This window comes from Phasianus colchicus, chromosome 3, assembly GCF_987193195.1.
Source record: "Phasianus colchicus chromosome 3, bPhaCol1.hap1.1, whole genome shotgun sequence".
NCBI classification, from domain to species: Eukaryota; Metazoa; Chordata; class Aves; order Galliformes; family Phasianidae; genus Phasianus; species Phasianus colchicus.
The window spans coordinates 8,687,559-8,714,249 of NC_143438.1; the positions used below are offsets into that span (position 1 = coordinate 8,687,559).

Here is a 26,691-nt window from a genome sequence, read left to right on the forward strand (position 1 = left end):
TGGGTTCTAAAAATGTACTTACATTAGAAGTAAAAAAATAATCACACTGTCTTTATAACCATATGCCTCACTCACATGATGTGAGAAGAATATTAAGAGTTTGACAGTATTAGGATCACGTCAGCCAAGCAAAACGTTATTGTATTTGCATTTATTTTACTTTCACAGTTTCTTAGCCCTCTCCTACATTGCAAAGCCTTTTAAAAGTGGCCTTTCTGGGGGCAGAGCAGCAGCTTGCTACTGCAGATGAGCACACACCTGAACTGTGGAGATAATGTACCCATTTAACAAAGGTTTGGGCTTGTTTTCATTTTGAAACAGCCAATACCACATAGTTAATTTAGGGGCTCAATCAAGTATACAACAGGAAGTTAAAGATGGCTTCCTACATATGGAAGCATGTATCTTGCTTTGCCCAACCATACGTTTGCAATAAAACAAGTAGAATATCCTACATCCAGTTGAGGACTCCTCTGTAAATTGTTCTCTAGCAGCACAAAGGACTATATCGCCTTAGAGCCTGGCCTACTCTAGCTCAGAAACAGCAAGAATCCTTTTGGCCAGTTCATTTCTCACAAAAACATCCTGAAACCCAAGCATATTTGCCTGCTTCTCATTTTTTTTTCAATAAAGAGCAGACAAGATTTCATGTTTGCAAATGTGGTAATCACTAATAATTTCAGAATTTTTAAAATTGGCTTTAATCACAGCCAAAATCATAATGGATATACTGTACTACAGCATACTGCTTTATTTATCTGCACTTGCTTCCAAACTTTTCTGCCTTCAGATGTTCAAGTGCACATCTCATGAAGGGTGGCAATGTTACAGCAAAAGCTTTAGGCAGCAAATTCATCTTCTCCAGGCCCACTCTTATCAGAGAATTACAGAATGTTTGGGTTGGAGGGGACCTTTAATATCATTTAGTTCCAACTCCTTACTATAGGTGGAGACACTGGAGCAGGTTGCTCAAAGCACTATCCAGCCTGGCCTTGAATGCTTCCAGGGAGGGGGTATTCACAACCTCACTGGGCAACCTGTTCCAGTGTCTCACCACCTTCTTGACTTGCTTTGGATTAACAAATCTACAATCTAACATTTTTCAGTCTCCTGGTCCAATTTCACAGAAGTGAAAGAAGTGTTAAACTGAACTAGTACAGGAATTCCACAGTAAACAAACTGGCAAGCATCTGAGCTCATGTGCCTGTTTCCTGCCTCCCTATGAATCTACCATTTACCATACTGTAAGAACAATAATTCTGTTAGTAAACTGCCAAGTATTTGTTTTCAATATGAATTACCCTGACATGTACCTTCACTATGTATTGATTTATTTTTCAAGACAATCTGGCTTTAAAATCTTGCCACATGCTACAGAAAAATCCCACTGTTAACAAAAATTGTACTTGCAAACAGTTCAAATGACTCAGTGCTAGTCTACTGTCATGAGCACTGTTATTTATTCTATACACTCTCTAATTACTGTTTTTTTTTCTGTCTCTCTTCAAAATACTCATCTTCAAATGGAAAAACTAATCAATAGTAAATCTAAGCCCAAAGTACATAAAACAGAAACCACAGTACCGCAATATTATCTTCAGGCTTGTGAAAGTTCATGAAAACATCCCAACTGTGACTAACAGCAGCTCATTGCCTGAGTACAAACTGATCTACTGAACAGGTTAATTACTATTTTCCATTCCAAAAAGGTAGCCATCTTTGCTTTGGAACTGGAAGGTTTAAACTAAAACAAATGGCTTCTGCTACTCCAACAGTAGTGTTAATCTCAACATTGGCACACCTCAGATATTTGCCTTTTGATCTAATTATATGCATGCACAGACATTATAAATAAAGTATGAGAGACTGTTTTGCTGTCGCTACACATTGCACACATGTTGAAAATGTGGGTTCCACAACATGGCAAATCAGCTGGCAGGTGTTGGCTTTTATTTGTCCCTAAGAACAACACCAAGCCTCGAACTCTTGCATTTATGAAATTGTTTTTCAACCAATCTATAACCATCATCAGCTATATAGACTAGCACAGAAACACCAGTCAGTGCTTAACCAACTCCTGACTCCCAAAATTGAAGATGAGCAATTTTTTTTTTTATTATCATTTTCTACTAAGAAAAATGAAAATGAGAATTTCATTCCATATTGCATTCTTAGAATAGCCAGTCTTCTGTGTCAATGTGAGGTTTACATTTTCCTCTCTGCTGAGAGCTGCAGAGCTCCTGGATGAGTTTTACAAGCTATGGGGCCAAAAGGAACGTGATGTGGGTTCATAGCCTCAATGTGTTATATTACGTTAAATAATATTATCTTATTTTTTTTTCTGGATGGAAACATCAAGAAAAAAAATACATTGACATTGGATTATGCAATGTTTATGCAAAAATCAGAATTTGCTTTGTATTTTACCTACACACAGAATAGGTCTGTTGAACTAATTGCTCTGATGAAGCTGCCTGATAGAGAGAGACATCCCTCAGCATTAGCAGATCCCTTGTTACAGTTCTCAGGACAAACCCTTCCATTCCACTCTATGGTAACTTCTGGGTAAGAAAAGAGAACGCATCTGAGGAACCTTTAAGAGGTGGAAGCTTTATCACAGCAGAGTTTTAGAAAACAAGTGGAGGCATTTCACTGAGTTTTAGTTTTGAAATCCAAATTTCAGTTTTCAATGGACACAGTCAGCTGTATTTTCATACAAGACTGGAAACGGAAAATCTTCCTTCTATTCATCAACATCACGGCAGACACTCACTTCAGCAAATAGTTAAGCATTTCAGGCATGAAGAGGGCCAGTTTTTATTTTAAGGCACACTTCAGTACAAATCTTAGGTTAATGTGAGCAATGACTTAATCAGAAACAGAAAAAAAAAATCCTACCTTTAACAAAAAAAAAAATACACAACCATTTGAACAAGAATTTGTTTTTCCTCATCTCTTCCACGTGATAAGGAATTGTTATGTGTTATGCAAACAACATTTCGTAACAGATCTATCTACGAACGTGTGGCAAGTAACATGAAATGTTTTTGTCCATCAGAACTGAGAGTCATTCCCAATATTCAGACCTCTTTCATCTGAATCTATCACAGAACTGAAGATCCGAAAGTGCAGAGCCTATGAGACTTGCTGCACTCCCAGATAGCAGCAGTGAATTTATGTCAGTGTCAGGGATGCAAGAGCCTGGCTCTAACATGTAAGTGGGGTTTTGTCATTTTGACAGAGCCTAAATTTCATGCTTTAAACAAAAAACAAATATATCCCATGTTTAAAAAATAAATAAATAAATTCTGTGTCTAAAGGCAAATGCATATCCACCTCTTTGTAGTAGGCTCAATCAGTACAAGAGGACCAAATAGTAACTACAAAAGAAACAAACAGAAATAAGCTTATGTTCTTCACTATTTGTTTCTATTTTAAGCTAAGCACAATAAGGGAAAAAGCCTACAAATTAAACCTCAACTTTCAAGTTGTCAGGACTACGGGAATGCCAGTGCAATCACTCTGTCACACACATTGCCTGCTCAAGGTGTCAAAATTTCATATGCGGTAATATTTTTTTTAAAGAACATTGAAAGCCAACAGTTTTAATCAATAGCTTCATGTATTTATCTTTCCTTGCTGACTTAGCATATTACCTTCTCTATTTCTCTCAAAGCAATACCCCATACAAGCAGGAAAACCGCTAGTCATTCATACTGCTACTGCTATTTCTCCTTCCTCATTCTTAGAGATGAACAAGAAGGGAAAAAGACTATTAGATTAAAAATCCAGTCCAGTTCCAAACTACTTGGTTAATGCCCCAGAATGCATCACATTGAAGATATCAGAGATCCTAGTGGGGACTAGATGCTCATTTGATGCAATTAGCAAAAGAAGATCTGACGTGCTGTTCATACTAAGGAAGTAGGACCTCAGAACATCCTAGCAGTTCCCCCTGAAAGAGGGGGAACTTCCTGATACAGCTGTTAGAGATGCTTTACTACTTGAGGAATTTTAAAATTCTCTCTGTCCCGTATTCATTACCCACAGATCATCTAGTTAGAACAGGCCAACTTATTTTGAAAAGCCCTATTTATTTTCAAATGCAAAACAAAGCAGCAATCATTCCTTTAAAAATTGAACATGTAACAGTGCCATATGCTACAGGCACGAGAAAATGTTGACAGGCAACCCCAAAATTGACTACATTTCAATTCTTAGAAACAATGAGGCTGAACATATACGGCAGTATTTTGAGAATATACCACTATTATCACAATTTTGAGATTAAACTCAAGAAGAAAATGGGCATCATATAGTAAGGTCAGAAATACTCACTAGTGTGCTTTTTTTTCCATCAAAAATGTTTATTTTTAAAAAGCAAAAAAAGCCTGAGTGAAAGAGAAAAGCAATTTAGTTAATGCTGAACCAGAATGGCTGTCAATTTGCTAAAGGTAATTTCCAGTATGCTTATTCTAAAAAAAGGATATTGAACTTCAAACTTTAAACATTTTAGACTTTCCTCTCTGCTTCCAGTTTTTAGGTACTAGAAACCATCCCACATGCTTCTCCATTTTGAACAAAATACTAAGTGGTCCATATTTCAGAAATGAAAGATCTTAACAGAAAAAGAAACCCAGACAAAAATTCCAGCTGGCAAAATATTGGCTGGTTTTAAAGAGCTCCACTGCACAAATAAATTCTTCTGACGAAATACATAAATTTTTAAGATAAATATTTTTGGAGAAGAAAAAAAAAAGAGTGCTAAAAGATGATCTGCTCCCATTGGCTTGGCGACTTATTTGTTCTAAGTTGTTCAGCTTTTACTGTTAATTGAGGAAAAAAGGCCTATGTTAAAGGCAAGTATAATTTTGCAGCTAATTCAGAAAGGCTTCCACAACTTTGCCTTGTCTATTTTTTAAAGACACTCAAGAATAAATATTAAAGAGCAACCCATGCAGGGAGGCATAAAACCAAAAGCCTACTTTCCTTACAGTGTCTAAACTATGATGGAAATGTGTAGCAGCGTTTCTTTTCTTTGTCTCATGCTTTAAGTCTTCCAGTATCCTCTATGGCAGCCAATATATGCCACTAACAAGAAGGGAAACTGCATTTCATTAGTTATCAAGTTTTCACTCTGAATTCATTCAAATTTTTATCACATATATTTTTTATAAAGCCAACCAGAACAAACTAGTGGATCAGAATTGGCAAAATCAAGGTAGGCCATCACTCCACTAAAAAATAAACCTGATTTTACGGTACTAGATCAAATTGGCACCACCACACCCCAGACACATTTGAGCTTGGGTGCAAAAAATATCTTGGGATCAAACAATTCTGAAGAACAAACCCTTCTGGTGGCTTTTGCTTGTTTGCTTTCAAAGATCAACAAGTCTCACGTGTCCTCCTGCAGACAGCATAAAACTGACAGCAGGTGTAGAACCAATAGACACCACATTGGCACCCATAGCCACAACCACAATGGCAGCTGTGCTCACTTTCAGTGCACGACAAAACTCTTTTCACAGCTCAGTCATTAATTTGTCAGCATCAGGCATGAAATTACAGTGTAATTTGAACCTGTGTTCATATCAGTTTAGCTTGCAGTATCAGATAAATTGATTTCTAAAGTATGTCATTCAAATCAAACTGATGTAAGTGACTGCAACATTGATTTCCAAATATTGCATTAGGTTGGTTGAAAGACACTGTGCAGAACCTAACAGGTCTTCTCACGTACGCAAGAGTTTAATAGCTTAAGATTAATAGATTAATTTATTAGGATGAGATAAGGCTAGGCAACTTTTTCTTTGGCTAGCATAGCCAAGCAACTAGGTCATCTGTATCCTCATAAAAAGAGTATAATTAACAGATAAGACCTTTTTGTTATTTAATGTTCATGTTTTACATCTGCTTCTTATGAAGAGAGGTAATCATCATCAAGCAGTGTAAGCCTTACTAGCTCTATCAGTTGCTTAACTCAGTATTCAAACACACACATAAGGAAACAAGAGACCTCAAGCAGTGAACTTGAGAGAGGCTGCAGCAGATGCCTGATGTTACTAATGCATCAGTGGAGCGGGGAACAAGAAAGAAAAAATACTGAAGGAAAGAAGATACAAAGTAAGAGAAACGAAGATGGAGCAGGGGAGGAGGGGAAGGGCAGCTGACAACTCGGGTTGCTCATAAATAAAATATGACCCTTGACGCTGGATTTCTCCAGTCTGGTAGAGATTAAAAAAGTTGTGAGGAGAAAACCGGTCCTAACCAGGAGAAAGAGCCCCAGAATGCTTTGTTGTGTTAAAAACCAAACACTAAGAACAAAATTCACCACAATAGAATTGGCTATTGCCAAGGAAATCTGCACAATTGAAGCTACTGAATCAGACAAAAACCCAAGGAGCTGCAGGAGCAATTAGAGATGAGCACTAAAGCACACGCGAGGTGACCAGTAGCGACGAGAGCCTATGCCTATTGTAAAAAGGACCTGACAGATGACACCTAGGATACAGTATCTCATTCAGGCAAACAAACAAAAGGATGCGCAGACATCAAAGTGACAGTGAGGAGAGAATAAAAGCAGAAATTCAGGAAGCTGATAAAAGCACTGACATGGGGAAAGGGAGAGGGAAGTCAGTGGAATCCTCAGTGAAACCTCAAAAACACAGTTTCTGCAAAGTTGCTCCTTTCAACACACACAGCTATTGAGATCTCTCCCCTGCCTTCTCTTTTTCCAGCATACAGTAGCATGTAAGTCTTCAGCATCTTCTGACACATCTCGGGACAGCAAGTGCTTATCTGAGCCTGGGCTGTGATACAGCATGAAATGCAGAATTAATTTCCCCTACATCTCTATCAATTAACTTCTGCCATTGGTAGGCATTTCAAAAGCCTTCAAATAAAAATAGAGGATGCTCGATTTAATATCTTTTCCTTATCTTTCGAATAGGCGTAAGGCCTTACTAATTTCATTTTCAATTTTATTATTTACAGTATTTTTTATCAGTAATAAGCCATGAGTACTTAAACCTCACAAAATGCAAGCACGTTTACTGCGTAAACATGCAGTACATTTCTGAAAAAGTGAAGTTTCTTGACCATGGCCCTATTTGTCTAACCAGCATCCTTCTGCACAAGGTGAGCTGTGGCTTTTCTCAGTTCTGTAGCCATGAAAATCCCATTCAATACCTGTACAATGTGTATGGCCACCCGTACCTGTAACAGTTCAAAGAGATCCTGCAGAGCTGCAAAGCAATTCTGGGAAAGCAAACAGAAATGCTGACTTTTAAAACATTAAGATGGACCAAAAGTAGAGGTGTATTGACCCCTTTCTGTGGCTTGTATCTATGCTTATATAACATGCCTCTCAATTAAAAGCTGAATATCAACCAATTTTAAATGAAGATATTATTAGAGCACAATATGGCCTTTATTAAATATGAATTATTTGTTCACAACATCTTCAGCATGACAATGGGAAAACAATGCCTTCGGGCCACCATTACATCTGCCCTGTTTCCTTCTCTTTCTTCCTGTCATCACATATCTGCTTTGTCAGCCCCAACAGCATCTATAGGCAAAGAGATTTGTTCCATCCTTCCTAGAGCAACCAACAGGAATTTTATTTGATATAAACATCACAATTTTATTTCTGTGTTAAGAGTTAATGCTTTTCAACAGAGATCAAAGCAGAATACTTAAGTTTTACCTCCAACAGATGATATCATATTTGATTACACTGGCTTCACACAGGGAAAATGTAGCTCATAGTCATAAAACCCAAGGTTTATTTTCTAAATTGAAGATTAAGTGTCATGGAACTGTGTTACAAACCATATTATGGGATCCAAATGTTTGATGCTCAGACTTTGGCATGTTCTTTTAGAATACAAACAAGGCAGGCAAGGCACAATAGTGAAGGGCGGTTAAAAAAACAAATCCATCACAATATTTTAACACAAAAATGACCTGATCTGTCCCAGGGCTTTGCTAACAATAGACCTTTTGGATGTGGAGAACATCATGGCTACAAGGTTTTCCAAGAGAAAAACCAAAGATAGCATGTGGTGCATGTAGCACCCTCTCCCTCAGCTCCTGAATATACTAGAAACCAGAAACAAGGGTTGAGTTGCAGGTCTGTGAACCAACCAAGAGATACTGTGGGGGCATTCTTCCTCTTTGATAGATGAATTTTCACTCCATATAGTGATAAACCAAGAAGGTATTCAGTCTGAACTTCAAACTATTGTGATTCACCTACAGAGTATCAAATCTGTTCAGAACAGTGACAAGGCTAACGAGAACTGAAATATGCATAAGGAATCAAAGTAACATCATCGTTACCATTTCATGCTCTAAAAAACTGCAAATGTTTGGTACAAGGCCTCATGTTTTGAAACATGCTTGCTGATACTATTCCTTTTAAACTGTTTTTCATGCAATCTTTATTTATGTTATTAAGTAAGTTTCCTTGACAATATGTGTGTTTATATATGCAGCAAATAGAGTATCAAACAGAGACAATTCTAATCACAACACAGTGAAATTTTGACCCAGAAGGAAGAAAACATCACCAAGATTTGATAATACGTTCAAACCGTATTTTCAAAATACGATTGGTAAATGTGGTGCATTACCCAAGAAAACAAGTTCTTCCCAATCAACCACAAAATGTACACACGTTCACAGATTTTCATCAGGCATGAAGTAGTTATTTTTTTGCATTCAAAAACTTAAGCAGCAAGGCTCCCTGTAAAACGCTAGTTTGTCTGTATGTCTTAGAACAAGGGATCTTTTATACTGTTAATCTGTTTGAAATAAAACATATGTATATACTGTTTGTTTTGATTAATTACTTTTAGCTATAAATACGCCTATATATGCCAAACCCCTAAGTCAGTTTTAATAAAGACAAACGTTTAAGTGCATGCTTAAGTACAGATGCATTATACTCGATGTATTACAAATGAATTCACATGTGAATACCATAAATATTAAAAGCCTAGAATGAATGACATTTTGCTACAGAAGTCTGCAAGGTAGCAGTTTCCACTTGCTATTTTAAATAGGTCAGAAATGATACACTTGTATACTGCTATTATAATCCATTTTAAAAGTGAAAACTGTAATCACATCAGCAGCTATTATAGACTGACACCCTGCTTTTTCTCATGCTAGTAAAAAAGTAAATTGGATGATGATATTCAGTCTAGAGGAAAATGATAAAAAAAAAAACCTGGAAAAAATGCATTTCATAAGCATGCACCTATATTAATGCATTTAGAAGTTAAAACAAGAAATAACATTCCTGCAGGTAAAATAGGAACGTATTTACAGTGAATCAACCTACAATATAGGTCATATCTGATGATTCTCTGTTTAGAAATACCTTTCTTGATCAGATCAGCAGATAGTGAGTTCCGCACACACAAAGGGAGACTACATGAGGGCATTCTTACATTAAATTTTGTTTAAATAAAATATTCTTCCAAAGTCCTAGGCAGTCAGAAAGATTGCCTCCCTTCCCCTTTATCACCTACAGGGACAGGTGACAGATTAGAAAGAAAAGCAGTAGGCAGCTCACCAAATCAGCAGTACTGAAAGCACAGCGTACATGCACTGCGTGACCAAGGCTACACAAACTGATTCAGCATATTAATACTTCCAGCTTATCAAGTAAGGCAGCACACAGACATGCCATTTGTGCTTTCACTGCTCGTGCTGCACTCATCCTGAAGCTCAGTGCAGATTTTCAGATCACTCCAAGATTTCTGGAAGGAGATGCAAGCACAAAAGAACAGTATGCAGCAACTCAATTCTACAATATAAAAGGCTTACGCTGAGAAGTAGTCATGAAAAATACTGCTCTACACGTATGAACTTTCTGACTTGGAGACCTGGAGCCTCTTGAAGGGTAAGACTCCTGAAACAAAATACTTGTCCAATATAGTCTTAAAGAAGTCATAGTACAAAGAATTCTTAAAATAGAAGCTTGCAAAGCGCATTATATTGTCAGAGCTAATCTGTCTCCATCCCGCTAGAGATGCTGGATCGGTGATCCGCATATAACTCCACCTATCTTTTAATGCAAAAATGCTTCTAGTACCACTGCTTGTGGGCTTTAATGCGAAGTCCTGGCAATTGTCCAAGATTTGAGAACCAAGGGCACACTGCTTTTTCATTTGTCTTTTTAGGTCATGACACAAGAGATCACACTGATCTCCAATAATGTTCTCTATACAAGTGCAGATGGAAGTCAGGACGGCATTCCTAAAAACACTGCTACACTGTGCATCAACTTTGTGTTTACATAAGTTACTTAGAACTTCCAGCAGGGCTTAATAAAACATAAGGCTGAGAAAATAGTGCATATAACATAGAATTGAAAACCAGAAGGTGAAACAGTGTAGTTTTGTACATGGCAAACCGGCATTCCAAGCAAATATAGATAGTTAAAAACAGAAATTATGTTGTTTTTGAACAAGAAAATGAAAAACAAAGCAAGCATATTTTCATTATTCTTACTAAATTTAATCTCATCCCTAATCCTATCCCCTGTGCACATAACATGGAAAGGAACGCTCATCACAGAAACAAGCAGACTGAGTTAGAGGCCAGATCAGTTGAAAATTAGTAAGGAAAATCTCTGAAGAAATGCAAGAGAGTTTGGGACCTGGGATGTGGTTAAATCTTCTGATGATAATAAAAACACATAAATAAATAATCCCACTTTTTTTCTGTCTTGTCCTTGAGAGCAAGGTTGATGGTTACGTGCAATCTTGTAGCTTTATACTGAAGTCTCTTTATGGCATTGCAGTATTACCTTCAGAACAAGAATGATGGATATCAAATAACAGAATATGGTGAAACTGACTTTCAGGCTACTCACCAATGACTAAGTTTATACAACAGAGCTATCAGTTCTCAAGTTCTGTAGGTGGAAGAGCAGCACTTTCTAATAAACTCATAGAAAAAACACTTACGGGAAAAAAATGTTTCTGCCCAACAGATTTCAGTAAAGTTGGTCAAATACTCTTGTGTTCCTCCTCTCAAATAATTTGATAACTGGAGTAAGTCAGAAAACAAATGACACTAGAATAAAGGAACAAATAGTATCACACCATAGGCAGATGGCATTTTCAGTGCTTATAGGATTTTAAAAAGCCTCTTTGCTGAGTTAATACTAGAACAGTTTAACACAATTAACAACTAGTTGGAGCCATACTGATCAGCAAAAAGGAAAATAAAAAGCTACCCGAAAACAAAAATAATGCCCAACCCACACTGGCTTTTCACAATTTTTTTTTTGCTGTTGATTCCTTCAGTGTATTGACTGATAGAATTCTCTCCCACCACCCGCCCTCCAGCCAGCCAGGCTTTCCTGGTGCAATAACTCAGTTGTTTCTTTAGCACCTCCTCTCATTTGCAGCTGTCCACTGGAGATTTCATGACTGATCTATCCCAGGATGCTATTTACACTGTTCACAGTTGAATTAATCTCAGTAGCTCATTTATCAAATGCAGCTTTATCACGGAGATCCTTTACCTCCTAAATCATTTTCACTCAATAACCTGTCACTTGTACAACTTTCTGGCTTGCTGCTAACTACCAAAGGACAAAATGTGTGAGCTAGCATGGTTTTCTTACGAATTTTCCTTAGGAATATCTTAGGCTTATGACTGATGCCTTTTGCTGGAAATATATTCAACCCTTCCCACTAATGGTTATTTTCATCCACATTTGGAATGGAGGTGAAGACTGAAAAACACCAGACTCCTACAGATTATGTCAGAAGTGAGAGTTGGAAGAAAATCATCTCCTGTTAACGATCTTATACCAGGAACAGGCACGGAGGTGGTGACTTTACCTATTCCACAAGCACATCTAGAATGTGACAGGTTGTTGCCAGACAGCAACCCACAATGCCCCGTTCTGCAGAAACAGCTGCCATATGCACCCATCCTTACCCAGACAGCAGGACAAAAGAAGAAAGCTGAAAGCTTTTGGAGAACGTGGAAAGGGGTCTGGAAACTCAAGAAGCAAACTAAGGTACTGTGGGGAAAAACCAAGAATACAGCGGTGGGGGGAATGCAAGGATCCATAGAAAGCTCAGATTCTTCTACAGGAAAAAAAAAAAAAAAAAGCCCAAACCAAATGGCCGCTACACTTTGTTCCTACTCTCATCTTTAAATTCTTGTAGCTCTGCATCGACAGTGTTTTCAGTGCAGAAAAGACATCCCATCTGTCATAAACAGGTTTCATTAGTACCCTTCCAGTATATCTGCCTGTATCACTAATATTAATCAGATTAGTTCCCAGACCGACTTAAAGACATACTAAAGCCCAATCTGTAACTCAGGACATTCCTTCTCAGTATTTTCTTCATCTTCTTTTCCAGAGCAATCTCCCTATTTACCAACAGTTTAAAAACTGGCAAAATATAAATAGCTGAAGTAGAGCACCTCTCCAAGGGCAACTAATTCTCTGCCAATTTCTTTACCACGTTACAAGCCCTGCAGGTCATCAGAAGTATAAAGTAAGCCAAGTTGCTCTTTTTTTAAACAGTAATGTCAAGCAAGATTAGCATAACAATTATTATTGCCACTTTTCTTAATATAGTAATCATGGCAATGGTAGAGTACAAGTTTTATTTTCTGCATGTTTTACTGACATGAACCACCTATTCTCACCATTGTAGCTAAAATCACCTAGTTTCAAAACTAAAAACGGCCGCAAACTCTCCAAACTAAACACAGAATTTCCAAATTTAAACTCAATCAGATCAAGTAAGTGTTTTTTAAAAGCTAATATCAGAGTTATATGTATATATATGTATATATATAACGTGTGTATTTTAGGCATGAGAGTAATCCTTAAAGAACTGCACTAAATCTATCAGTCAAAAAGTAACAATACGTGTGTAAAAACTGCCATAATACTTTAAAAATATATATATAGATCTTAATATCAATCCTTTATCTTAAAAAGAAAATATCTCATTATGATTAATGCTTTTTTGAAATCTTGAATTTTGGAGGACTGTAAGCAGCACGAACAGTCAGAGTATTGGCTTTTCTGAAATACATTCGAGTCTTTTTCGATAATGCATTAAAAATGCCTTTAGGCATAGTCCAGCATGTTGCAACTTTCTTTCGAACATTTTTTTTGTCTTGGAAATCCTCAGAATTTCCAAATTTCTATGAAGCTTAACTTAAAATACTTCTTTTTTTTTTTTTTTTTTAATTGTAGGTAGAGCTCACAATTCTTCTGTGTACCAAATTCATTTTCACTTCTTGAATTTTATGAGAACTAGACCGAATAATCATCAATATGCAGGAGATCCAGTGGTACGAATGTCACTCAGGCGTACTGTAACTATCAGGGGACAAAAGAAGGCAGAGAAGTGTCTCTGCCAGACTTCCTCCTATTCTGAGCCTAATGAAAGTTTTCATACCATTCATGGTTCCCCAGATACGCTAGAAGTCTGGGACTTGGCTTTCCATTCTGTCAGCTTTCCTACAGCTTTGCATCCAAAACACATTTGGGTGTGATGAGAACCAGATACTTAGTGACTGGCAGTGCAACCCTCTAAATATGTACCAAAAAACAAAAAGGGAAAATACATATGTCATCCAAGCCCTTAACACAGTGAGACAGTCACATAGATTGCTGGAGCCAGCAGCAGAAGCTGCAAGTGCTTCCTGAGGGCCCTGATCTCCAGCACATTCCAGGAGCAATGCTGCACAAGACACCAAAGGCACAGACAGTAAACTAGCACTCTTTAAAGCAAAGGTTAAAAAGCCCATCCTCATAAGCCTGCTGTATGGTTAAACAGTGTTTAAAAGAAATCACTCCACTGCACCTGTCATTAGGACTTCAGCTCATCAAGAAGCTCCACTTACATTTCCCACCTGTGTAAAAGCACATGAAAACCACTCCTCATATTTTCAGTTGTCTTCTCAGGAAAGGAGGGTTTTTTCACTTTAATGTTGGAAAACCAAAGAGAGAAATATGTGAGGATTTCTTGCATGATTATGATCCAAGTTAAAAGCCTCTCGAGCCAATGGAAATATTGGTGGGCTAGGCCTAGACTGATTATATAATCATCTAATTAAACCAAAAATGTATTCATATAAATGGCACTGTTTCTGTTTGATTTATAATGAGACACAGCCAGCTACATTTTGATCAAGTCTCATTGATGCAATGTCAAAATAGCATTAGCTGGCTTCTACATAAAAGGAAAAAGGGTTGAGTGACATCTCCACAAGATTTTCATTTCCTCTTAATCTACCAAGTAACCCAAGTCATTAAAAATGAAACAATGAGTTCAGTTAGTCAAAACTGTCTCTTAACCTCTTTCAGCCTGAGCTTTACACATTCCATTAAAAATGTGTGATTTCGAAATATTACATACACCTAAAAATGTTTCACTAATTTTAAAATATGTAAGTATTTCATATTTTCAATTATTCAACATCATTTTCTAAAGAACTGTCTTGAGGCTGTTCAGTAAAAACAAACACACTATAAATGGGATGCCACACGAGCAACAATATTTAAAAATTATGTTTGCACGATTTCACAGCTCTAATGCCTTGACATACAATTTAACACTCCCAAATAAACGCCAGTAAATAAACTGGGCAGAGTTGGTTACCAGAACATCCCCCTTCTTGCCCCTTTTCCTGAAGAGGAATAGAGAAACCTGCCGCACTGCTCCACATTCACACACACACCTCAGGCACCCACCCTCCTGAGCTGCATGATTAGAAAGCAGAACAAGTAGTTGGTAACAGACTGCTGTGGAAGGAGGCGTAGAGATTTATCTAAGGATGCGCTACACAGGAGGAATAAATTATTTCCACTGCAGCTTTTAAAGCATTTCTACCAATTCAGAACGCTGGAAGGACCAGAATGGCATTGCATTTACAATGCTACTACCAAAAGAAATACTGTCACATGGAGAAATATTAAAAAGAACATGAGATCTGTAACCGTACATCTAGCTACAAATCAAATTGATGAAATGCCTGCACTAACATTTACATATCTAACATAATAACACAGAAGAAGCACAACTGAAAAAAGAATGCTGCCATAAGGAATCTGATCACAAATACATTTGCACAGAGATGCATTCACAGGCAAGAAGGTACTTTTAGGTAACATCAAACACCGTATTACATCTGATCTTGTTAGAGTGAAGCAATCTTTCTGAGAGCATGGAGATGAGTATTTCCTAATTTCTGACTAACCTCAGCCTACAGAGATGGGGAGCAAACAGATTATCATGAGAATTTTTATAGGCCAATCTTTCTTCTTGTATTACTTTTCTTTTTTTTTCCAGTCATTGAGAAGAAAATATAGAAGGAAATGTGATTAAAAAAATAAAAAACCAAAATAATAATAATAATAATAATAAACCACCAGCACCACAGAGGTGCTAACCACTCCAGAATTAATGTTGACACTAAAGCTTAATGCTACCTCTTCCTATCAATCATTGGAGGAGTGCTATTGCTATTGCTCCATTTCAGAAATATTCTGCAATTCCCTATTCTATTCATTACAGCAATTTAATTTTAGGCCACAGACACACACAAGATAGCTGCTCTTCTGTCCAGGATATCATTGAAAATAAGGGAAAAATTGGAAGATTCAGTTCTCTTGATACCACATACCCTCAGCAACATGCCTCCATTTCAATCTGAGGAATTAAAAACCAAAATGAAACAAAATACAACTACTGTCAAGATGTACAAAGTAGTTAAGGAAACAAAATGGATTATGCCATAAGTATGCATACTGCTTGCTATAAACCAGCTATTTTGAGTGCAAAGTGGTCACACTACATTTAGCAGAACAGAGTGTAAATTTTGCCACCTTTATGTGAAGTCAACCATTCTGTCTGAATACATGCAAGAACAACTATTTGATATATTAAGTATTTATAATGAATACAATTGAAAGGAGTTCTCCCATACCACGTGAATTGCCTAATGTAAGATATTAAACTTTGCCATACATACACATACACCAAATTTAGTGGTCAAAACTACAACTCATAGGTAGCACCTTGATAAAGGCATACCAGGTCATTTAAAAAGTATAATGTTATCTGTTGATTCTGGACATCAACTGAAAAAAACTGAAAAAATCCATGTGAATGGCAATATAAAAAGCTTCTTCGGTGGTTATATAAAAGAACATAAAAATCAGAGCAGAAATCCATCTCTCAGTTTCATTTTAACCGATGCACCATTCTAGACATAAACTTCATTACAAATTAACATCATGAAAATGTTCTTAATTATGTTAACAGGAATGCTGCTTCATATGACACAGGCTGCTCATTAAGGTAAGCAACAGCAATTGATTTAAAAATATGATTTTATTATTTATTATTTCATCTGAAGGAAATAAAAAAATAGCACAACTCTATCTACCTTAATGAATCCACCACTCTAATTTTTAATATTGAGTTTCTATCTTCAGATAACAATTCTCCCTGCCCTCTCATCCTCCAACATCACCCCACCCTCAGACAAAAGTCTGCCTGAATATTAGCTAACACGGTATAGTTGCCTTTGTATCCTTTTAGTAGTTCATATTTACTCACACTCAATCCAATTAATATTATTTTGACAATAATGCAGAAGAACAGAGCAAAGCAACAAACAAAAGCTCTGACAAAACAGGCACGAAGTCGCTATCTCCCACAGATTTGCTAAATCAAGTTGATATTTAACCTCCCATGTACAGCACGCCCTTTACAAATCAGGCAATTGTGGTAAGTGAAGAAACGAATAAAGCTCACTTCCATTAGCTTGACAAATTGACCTGGCAAATAATAAGGATAATAAAGTTCCACCTACGTGAATTCTTTGGAGTGTTCTCAGGGGCTCCCGGAGATGACATGGCAGTGAGAAAGAAGCAAGCAAACAGGAGCACAGTACTGGTCAAGTGAAACCTCCAGTTAGCAAGCAGCTTCGCTGATGTGCATCTTCACTGATGTAGAACAAAGACGGGTGCTAGAAGCCTGCTTTTTCAAAGCAGTAACACGGCAGCTAACAGTTTTCAATGGGTCACTCGTACACAGCTGCATGCACATGGATGCTCCAACTCCCTGCCTTTGCAGAACCTGAATGCAAGCTAGCAGCAGCTGTGGCACACCAGAATGCATGCATGTATTTGGGAAGATACCACACGCGGCTGAATAAAGGGGTGGCTGAAAGGGAAAGTGCTTCCCACTGGGTTGCAATTCCTCAGCATGCAGTTACAGTGTGCACTTATTTCACAGAGAGTTGGAATCACTTGAATGCGTTCAGAAACAAGGAAAACATAAGGGAGGATATGAATTTTTTTAATTGGGAAATATTCATATGGATCTCCCCTCAAGGTACTTTTACTTAACATGGCTCAGCTCAGATACCCCACAATCCAGATTACATACTATTCTCACCTCACATATAAAATATTAAAAAACTTGAAGGCAATTTTTTAACACGTTAGCTGTCTTCTCTTATGAAAACTGAATTTTCTGCATCACACATCAGGATTTTCATCAAAAATGCAAATGTGTATGCAGTTACAAAATTATAGAAACAGCATATCGCCCAGAATCTTTGGTCATGGTGATGCTACAGTTACACAACACCATTTTTGTGTTTCAGAAATTGTGAGACATTGCTCAGAATTTGGCACACGCTACTCCTTCCGTTTCGGAGCATTGTCAATGCTGCTGGAAACCATGACAGACAACGTGATTGCTTTCTCTCTTACTTAAAAATAACACATTTCAAAAAGCTTCTGATTACAATTTTCAAAATAGAGCGCAGGCAAAAAGAAGTTGTGAAACACGTACTTCTCAAATCTTCCTGATTAGAGGGAAAAAATCCCAGGAGTACGTGGGCCTATGAAATTAGTTTATTTCGCTGGTGAAATAACACCAAATATATTTATAACAAAGATTAAAAGAAAAACATAATCACAAGAAAATCCTGCAGACTGGACTTCAGTAATTACAGAATGAATTCCAGTTAGTACTGCAAACATAATAGGCTTTTTTTTTTTTCTCCACGTCAGTCATTTAAACATTATAGACAACCAAAGTAGTACACCTTTAAATGTTTTATTTTCTACATAAACCGGGTATGACAGGGCTTTTGTTCCCATGAAATTTTTCCCCATTACCTAAATGGCTCACCATTCATCTTATTCTCCATTGTTCACTCAATCTGTCTTGCTTTATTAAAACGTTGGCCCCTCCACTCCTTACAAAAATGGGATTCGGCAAGGCTGACTCCAATCCAGAGCCAAATTCTGCTGAAGCCAGCAGGAGTTGTACATACACATCCAGGAGCCGTCTTATTTCTAGCTGCAATGATTCAAAATTGATGTGGAGTATCTGATCCCTGAAATGGCTTTGGACTTAATTTAAGACTCGAACACAAAAGTAAAATTTGAGGACAAAAATGGAAGCTACATAAATACATCATAATTAAAATTTGTTGGGAGAATAAGTGAGCTCCCTCAAAACACAAAGTAACATATGATAGGATGGAAGAGCTTAAGTGCTACATAAAAACCCCACCCAAAACAAACAACAAAAACCACAAGATTCTCTAAAAATACATGGAAATGAAAGAGAATTATAAAGAAAAGAAGTATCCCTCCTTTCTCCCCCAGTCATAATTAGGATAAAAAAGCTGACAAAGACAAGGTTTCTGAAGTATCTGGAACACTATTGTTGTATGGATATTACTTCATTGTCTGAATACTACTTTCAGGTGACAGTCATCATGTAGAAGCCTGAAATCTAGTCAAGTAAATAGATCACAAACAAACAAACAGCACTATCAAATTTGCAGCACACAAAATTGCATTATGGGCAAAATTCACAGTAAGCAAACAGAAAAAAAGCATTTAAAGCAGTAAAATAGAAGTAGCTTGAGGTGGAATAAGTGACCAGAACAAAAGCAATCTTTAATAAGCTGAGTAGCAAGAACACACAATATTTGCTTCAAGGATGGATGATGAACTGGTTTGTCCATAAATAATCTGATATCTGTCTGGTGTCCTTTTCTAAGTATTAGATTTCCTTCAGAAATCTTCTCTCTATTTACAGCTTTAAACTTCCATATCCATTTCCAATGTCATATATAACAAGCTTAAAATTGGGTGCCGTTTCATGATCAACTAAAGCCCACCAAAGCTTGTACTGCCACGATAAAGGAAGCCCTGTTTTTCCCTCATTAACTGAAAATGTTAAAATGCGAGAGGGGGAAATCATTTTCAGTCTGACATCCAGTTGACTGTGTAGCCCCTTTCTCACTAAGGCATAAAGGGAAATACTGTTTTTATAGTGATTCAAGCTAAACACGTAGAGAATATTTTTCCTACAGTGCACAGAGCTTACAAGTAGATAGATCTCTGATCTAGACAGTTTTAAAAAGCGTCCTGAGAATTAAACAGATATGAGAGTTTGCAGACAAGAAAACACAAAGGGCAAATCAAGTGCAATGTACCTATAAGGATGCTTGACCATTTTTCTTTTCCATCTGTCTTATCCTATTACAGCATGATGGAAGACTTAAGTAGTTAAACTCCTTTGCCTTTCATTCAAGAATTGTCTAGAGGAGACCAAGTCTCAAGTTGAACAATTCTCAAGAGAATATTTATTGTATGTGGGAGTCTTGGTCAATTCTTGTAATAAACAATACAAAATATCTAAAGTTACAAGGTTTGGTAGAATAGGAAAGAAGTTGGTAACATACATTAAATTCCAAAAATATTTTCAGCAAAATAACACAAAATAATGGAAAAAAAAAATCCAAAGCCTAAATATTTTGCAAAAAAATTTAACTCCATCTTAGCTTTATAATAATAGAATGAAGCAATTGTTCTAAAGATCTGAGACAGTCAGCATGGCTTCACCAACAGCAGACTGTGCCTGATCAATCTGGTGGCCTTACATGATGAAGTGACAGCATCATTGGACAAAGGGAGGGCAACTGATGTCATCTACTTGGACTTGTGCAAGGCCTTTGTCATGATCCCACACCATATTGTTATTTCTTAGGTGGACGGACATGGTTTCAAAGAATGGAATATTTGGTGGAGAAGAAATTGCTTGGAAAGTTGCAGCCACGGGGTTGTGGTAAATGGCTCCATGTCCTGGTGGAGGTCAATAACAAGTGGTGTCCCCCAGGCATCCATCTTGGATCCCACTGTCTGTGCACCCTTAGCAAGTTTGCTGGCAATGCCAAGATGTGGAGTTTTTGGAGCAGGTCCAGAGAAGAGTCACAAAGATGATCAGAGGGCTGGGGCATCTCTTCTATGAAGACAGGATGAAGGAGCAGGTCTTGTTCAGCATGGAGAAGGGAAGTGCCCAAGGAGACCTCACTGTGGTCTTCCAGTACTTGATGGAAGCTCATAAATAGGAGGGAAATCAACTTTTTACAAGAGTAGACAGTGACAGGACAAGGGGGAACAGTTTTAAACTAAAAGAGGAGAGATTTAGATGAGGTATCAGGAGGAAATTCTTCACTCAAACAGTAATGAGGTGCTGGAACAGGCTGCCCAGAGATGTTGTGGATGCCCCATCCCTGGAGGTATCCAAGGCTGGGTTGGATGGGGCCCTGAGCAGTCTCATCTAATAGGTGGCAATCATGCCCACAGCAGAGGGGTTGGAACTAAATGATCTTTGAGGTCCATTCTATCCCAAACCATTTTGTGATTCTGCGTTTTATGGTATGACAGAATAAGATTTGTCCTCTTTTACATCTGTGCTACATTTATTTTTTTTTTAAATCATAATCAGTTAAATAAATTTTAAAATAATCAAGAAACACTCAAGAAGCACCAATAGCAAAAGCACTGCCCATCTCTCATAGCACACTCTGGAAGCTGGACCCAAACATATAAGACACTTATTTGAATAGGGGAGGGAGGGTGATTGAAATATAAAATCCCACAGTACAACAGTACATCATTATTACCCAACTTGGTTATGGGAATAATTTGTCAATAAAAAGTTCTTCATAGTAAAAAATACGATGAATGTTCAGAGTGTGAAAGGTTTGGGGGTAATATAATCAGAAACATTGAAGGAAATGGACAATATGCAGTTGGTATAATTTTCTACCATAGTGTTACCTACTCTTGCTCAGAAGCATGGGGGATGGTGTACTCAAGATTACGGCAAGATTATTATTTTCTCACTGAAAGAATGAACTTGTCAACCACAGGCTGTAAAGATCTCCACTGCATATTACTCATGCATCTGCAAGACTATATGAGGACTAGGAAGAAGTTGGTTTTTTACAGCCATCAGAATACAGTGTGAAAAAGATGATCCTTAGGCTAGAAGAAAAATAATAATAATAAAAAAATAATCTATTTGAAATACTGTAGAGGGGAATCCATTAAATAAAGAGGGTGGAGGAAACTGCAAGTTCAACAGAAGCATCTTAGACTATAAAGAGCAATGACATAAGATCTACATCTCCATTGTGACCCAATTCTTTAACCTAATAGAAAAGGAAAACAAACAAGAAAAACACACCTTGTCTCTTTATCATTCTCTTTTTCAGAAAAAGTATTTTGACAAAGCTTTTAAAAATTATCAGGACTTGTTTGAGAGGGATCTCTGATGCAAAGAGCTGGAAATATATTCTGTTGTACTGTAAACAGAAGTGCTGGAAACGATTGTATGACCAGCTTCCATGAGCTTGAATGAAACTAATCCTGTTAAAGCTTATAAATACACATGACTCAGTAGCTAAAGCCACATGCATATCTGCCCTTACAAAGTTTCTGACACCTTTCATTGTCAAAAAGTGATGAGTTGCTGATTTTAAATAGCCTAAATTGCTTACTTTTCTTTCCAGAAACATAACTGAAAACATTTCACCCTAAACCCCTTGCTTATTTTTATTTAATAAATGGGACTTCTGCAAGTTATTTTAAAACCTGTCACATGTAGAGTTCCCACTTGGAGGAAGCCTGAATTAAACTCAGCAATGTAAATTATTACCATTGTGCAATGTACTGCTTTTACTGCTTTAATCTTCTCTACTCCCCCCCCACCCCCCTCCATTATCTACCTCATTGCTCTGCTTCACTAAAAGAGATTTACAGTATTCTCTGAACATCTACTGCACAGTCCTGGATGCACTGGGACAGAAACAGTGTTCACTTTAAAAAAGAAAAAACAACACCAAAACAAATAAATAAATAGTATCATGTCTCTGAAAAGACAGCGCAAAGATTTCAAATCTCAGCACAGTTATATGACTGCAGTCAATTCTAAGAATAAAGAAAAATAACAATGCATTTGCTATTTAACTTCTAATTTCTCAACTGTAAAATTGAAAATTATATACTCCTTTCTGAAATCAAAAAGTAAAAGGCATCAAATATTAAAAACAATTACATACACAAATATTGCCTACAATAAAGTCTAATCTTGTAGGAAATTGCCAAGATCCACAGCAGAGCACTTTTTTAAGCACCCAGAACAGGGCAGCACAGGGCATAATCCAGCTCCTGAAAGTGGTTCTGCACACACTGAAATGGATGAGAACTAGGAAGAAACTTGCAGGCTACTTCAAATGTCATACCCACAAATCCATCATCTCTGACAGGAAAGCTCTTATGTAAGATAACTTATTGCAAAAAGAAACAGGATAGGCTTTGAGATATTTTGTTACAGTGCATATCCATGCTTTGGATACACCAGTGCCAGTGCTGCAGCAGTAACAATGGAGACACCAGCCACTCCCTGCCTTTTTCAAAGATGCTTCATATAAGAAGCAGGAAAGCCTCTAACCTTCACTTTCTCACTGTCATAGATAATAAATAATGTATTATGCTTACATTTTAATAGAAACCCCTGAGGCCGAAATAAAAGAGACTGGAGGGTTTGCCCTGATACTCTACTCCACAGGTACAGCCAACAACAAAGGAGAATGTCTGGCCCTGTAAATAGTCTTAAAGCAAAAGGAAGAAAAGCATAATAAAATTCACTTCTCAGGATGTTTAAGAGTATACAGTCTGTTACACAAATAAAAACAAATATAGAAACAAATTCTAAAGACCTCATTGTGGTCTTTCAATACTTGAAGGGAGCGTATAAACAGGAGGGGGAATGGCTGTTTACGAGGGTGATAGTGATAGGACAAGAGGGAATGGTTTTAAACTGAGACAGGGGAGGTTTAGGATGGATATTAGGAGGATGTTTTTCACACAGAGGGTGGTGAGGCACTGGAACAGGTTGCCCAAGGAGGCTGTGGATGCCCCATCCTGGAGGCATTCAAGGCCAGGCTGGATGTGGCTCTGGGCAGCCTGGTCTGCTGGTTGGCAACCCTTCACATAGCAGGGGGTTGAAACTAGATGATTGTTGTGGTCCTTTTCAACCCAGGCCATTCTATGATTCTGTGAAATCATTTCTAATTTCTTAATGTATTATTATGTGCTACTTAACAACATCAGCTTCCAACTGGACATCTTTTCAGCACCGGCCTGGAAGAAATCCGGAGCCCACTCCCTTCGTAATGAAAGCACTTCACTTGAAATTTTCTTCCTCATAAACCTCTTAAGCTCCAGGTTAAAATCAGTTAGAAGACAAAACCATGGCACATAGTGGGTATCAACTCTAGAAGCCCTGGGTTCTGATAATTAGAAAGCCTTCTAATACTCAGCTTAAATGTCCTTGTACACAGTTTGTAGAAAGTACTGCCTTCTCCTCTGTCTCCAAACAGTAGTGCTCTTACTTTAGGCAGTTCTTCTTTTCTGCATACCCAGTGCTGGTCATTTTTATGAACACATTTCAGTCTGGGTAGTTACGCAAGGATAAATCAGTTGAGGCTGTAGTCTATACTTGGAACATAAAATATAAAGAATAATCTACCCAACTACTTCTAGTTAACCTATTTTGTATACAGCATACAAAAGCTATATGCACTATTTCAGATAAAGTCTTATCAGTGCTTTGCACAACAGCACTAATCCTTTTTCATCTCAACCTTAAAATCTGTTAGGCACTGTACCAGCAGAAGTATTTGCTTTTCAGGTGACTGCATTGCACTGGTAACTTTGACACGCTCCCCAGCCTTTCTTCATCCTGTGCCAACATTCTTTTCCTCCAGCCATCAACTGAGATATTTCAGCACACTACATCAACCAAAGCTAAACCAAACAGCAGATCATGTTCTGCACAAGCTCTGGAAGTAGCTTAAAACAGAAATATGCATGAAGGAACAACCAGTTAGGACCGTACAAAGCTGCTGTAGAACTGAAACACTTGTCACTCTATGAGGAGTGAGGAAACTCACTCTGTTCCTTACCAGGTGATGAAATGCATACTATGGTACTCAGAAATTGGTTGAAGTTCCAAAAGGCCAGAAAAAAAATGACTAAAGTCAGTCTGGTAAGCATCCACGTTTAATCATCCATGTTAACAGCAAGAATTCTAAGCAGCATCAATCAGAGCTGAGAATGAAGACAATTTAAGAAAATACAGAAATCTACTCTCCAAGTATGCATTTCCAACCAGCCACGTACACATTCTCCAGTAGGTTTAAACTCTACTTCCTGGGATAACATCAGGCAAGACAGTACAAGCTGTTCCCAGAGCTAAAATAAGGTACATATTGTTCATTTTAAACTATGCTGCTGTCATCTTATAAAAAGAATTTAAACACGCTTGACATGACCATTTTGTCATGTCAAATAAATTTTATTAGTTACTACTTCCCTCTTTTCCTACTGACTACAAGCTTATCCACTAGTTCAATTTGTAAAAAAAAAAAAATAATAATAACATTTAGGCTGATGCATTCTATTTTTAAAGATCTAATTTGTGCTCTTTCAGCCTTCCATAATTTCTGACAGATGATAATAAATTTGATCAGTTGGTTTGGAAACACCCCACAGGCATTGAGAAACCTCTAACTTGTCTTTCCTTGGTACAGTATGAGATCCTACTCCTTAGTCATTGATATGGATTGTAACAACCACTGACTACAGTTGAACTTTTCAGTGAAAAAGCAAAAAAATACTTTGGATTCTTTCCTGCCATCTGTTTACAATTGCTGTAAAGTAAAAAAAACTTCTCTTGCTTACTATAAGCCTTCATAACTACTACTGGAAAACTGTATGCATCTCTGTCCATTACAAAGCCAGTTATGCAGGTTGACATAAATTTAAGGGTAAGCATATAGCCAGCACCTTTCACTTGCATGAAAATATTTGTGCTTGTGAAGTACATTAGCATCTACTGTTCCAAAAAGTTACCACCTCTGTGGGGAAAAAAAAAAGAGAATCCAAGAGAGAACTAATTTTGGAAACCATTCTCCTGACTCACTTAACTCCCCTAATTAAAGCAAACAAAAATTAGATTCACCACCCTCATGACTATCAGGTAATACAAAGTAGCTGCATTGCCATGGGATAGAATAAGCTTGGCTTTATCTTTGGTTTTATATTGAGCTAGTCTGCATTGAAAGCTGTCACATCAATGAAAAAAAGAGTTGTTATGGTAAGCTACAGATAAAGTGACATTTTACATAATCTGTGTAGCTTGTCCACTAACGTTAGCTTTATTATTTTCCTTTTTCAGCATTATGTAAGGATGAGATAGTAATGAACTGAAAAGTCAACGGAGAATGCAGTTGATTGAAATTCCCAGCCCTACTTTCAATCTGAAGAGACAGTTAATTGGTGTAAGTCTAAGTACTTGACTTGGTATTCATAAATAAGGACTAGTCACAAAGCCACAGTCGTACCTTATTCAAAACAAAAGATCATAACAATTCTCAAGCTGATCAAACTCTACCTACATTAGTAGGTAGAGTAAGCCTGAATTTAAGATTAACTGAAAATGGTAGTGTTCTACCTACACACCACAGTGACAAAGCAATAAAACACCACAGAGTTCCTAGCCACTCCATATTGTTTGGGATGGATACGTGTATGTATAATAATTTATATCCAAACAGTTGAGCTACAGGAAATGTAGCTCACCTAATGTTATAATACTGTGAAAATTTCCTAGAAATAGCTAGACAAAAGCACAACAATTAATAGCCAACAACACATCAAAAATATATTCATTCTAGAAAAGACATTAACTAGCAGAAGACTAAGTATTTACAACTTAACACCAAGGGAGAGACCTGAATCAGATACAGAATCTCTGAAATATACCTAAAACAACAATATCCTCTGTGCTCTTCTATAATTATGGCTCCCCCACCAAAACCAGGAGCAAGAACAGGTAAACTGAATAAAAAGAGTCTGACATAAAATTCAGATTATCAAATGCAGAAGTGGAACAGTTCTGTGGTCTCATTTGATATAAAAATTACAGTAACTCTTGTAAATACTCAGGTAAAACATGAAAAAAAAAAAAACTAACAGAATTTACCTTTGAAGGTCTCAAGTTCCTTCCTGTAAGAGAAAACCAGAATACAAATAAATAAGCAAATCAGTAAATTAGAAATGTTAAGACTCATTAAAAGACTAAAAGCAATCATCTATAAGGGTAATAAATGCTACTAAGTGTGCTTATCTAAATCAAACTGTTCTGAAATTAGGTTACTATCTGTTCATTAATAAGCACAATTACACAGATGTTGCATATTTATATCTACCCACATAATTTCAAGATACATTATTACAAA

The 26,691-nt window shown here is 37.1% G+C and overlaps 1 protein-coding gene across 3 annotated transcripts in view; it reads right to left on the reverse strand.

Moving 5' to 3' along the window:
• Positions 1-26,691, reverse strand: part of DTNBP1 (dystrobrevin binding protein 1) — a 68,609-nt gene that overhangs the window by 13,806 nt on the left and 28,112 nt on the right. For all 3 annotated transcript variants that reach the window (XR_016464945.1, XM_031589398.2, XM_090136891.1), the window contains exon 7: positions 26,436-26,458. Coding sequence is in view for 2 of the 3 variants with exons in the window: in XM_031589398.2 (XP_031445258.1) it covers positions 26,436-26,458 (23 nt within the window). In the remaining variant the exon portion in view is untranslated. The remainder of the gene's footprint in view (positions 1-26,435; positions 26,459-26,691) is intronic.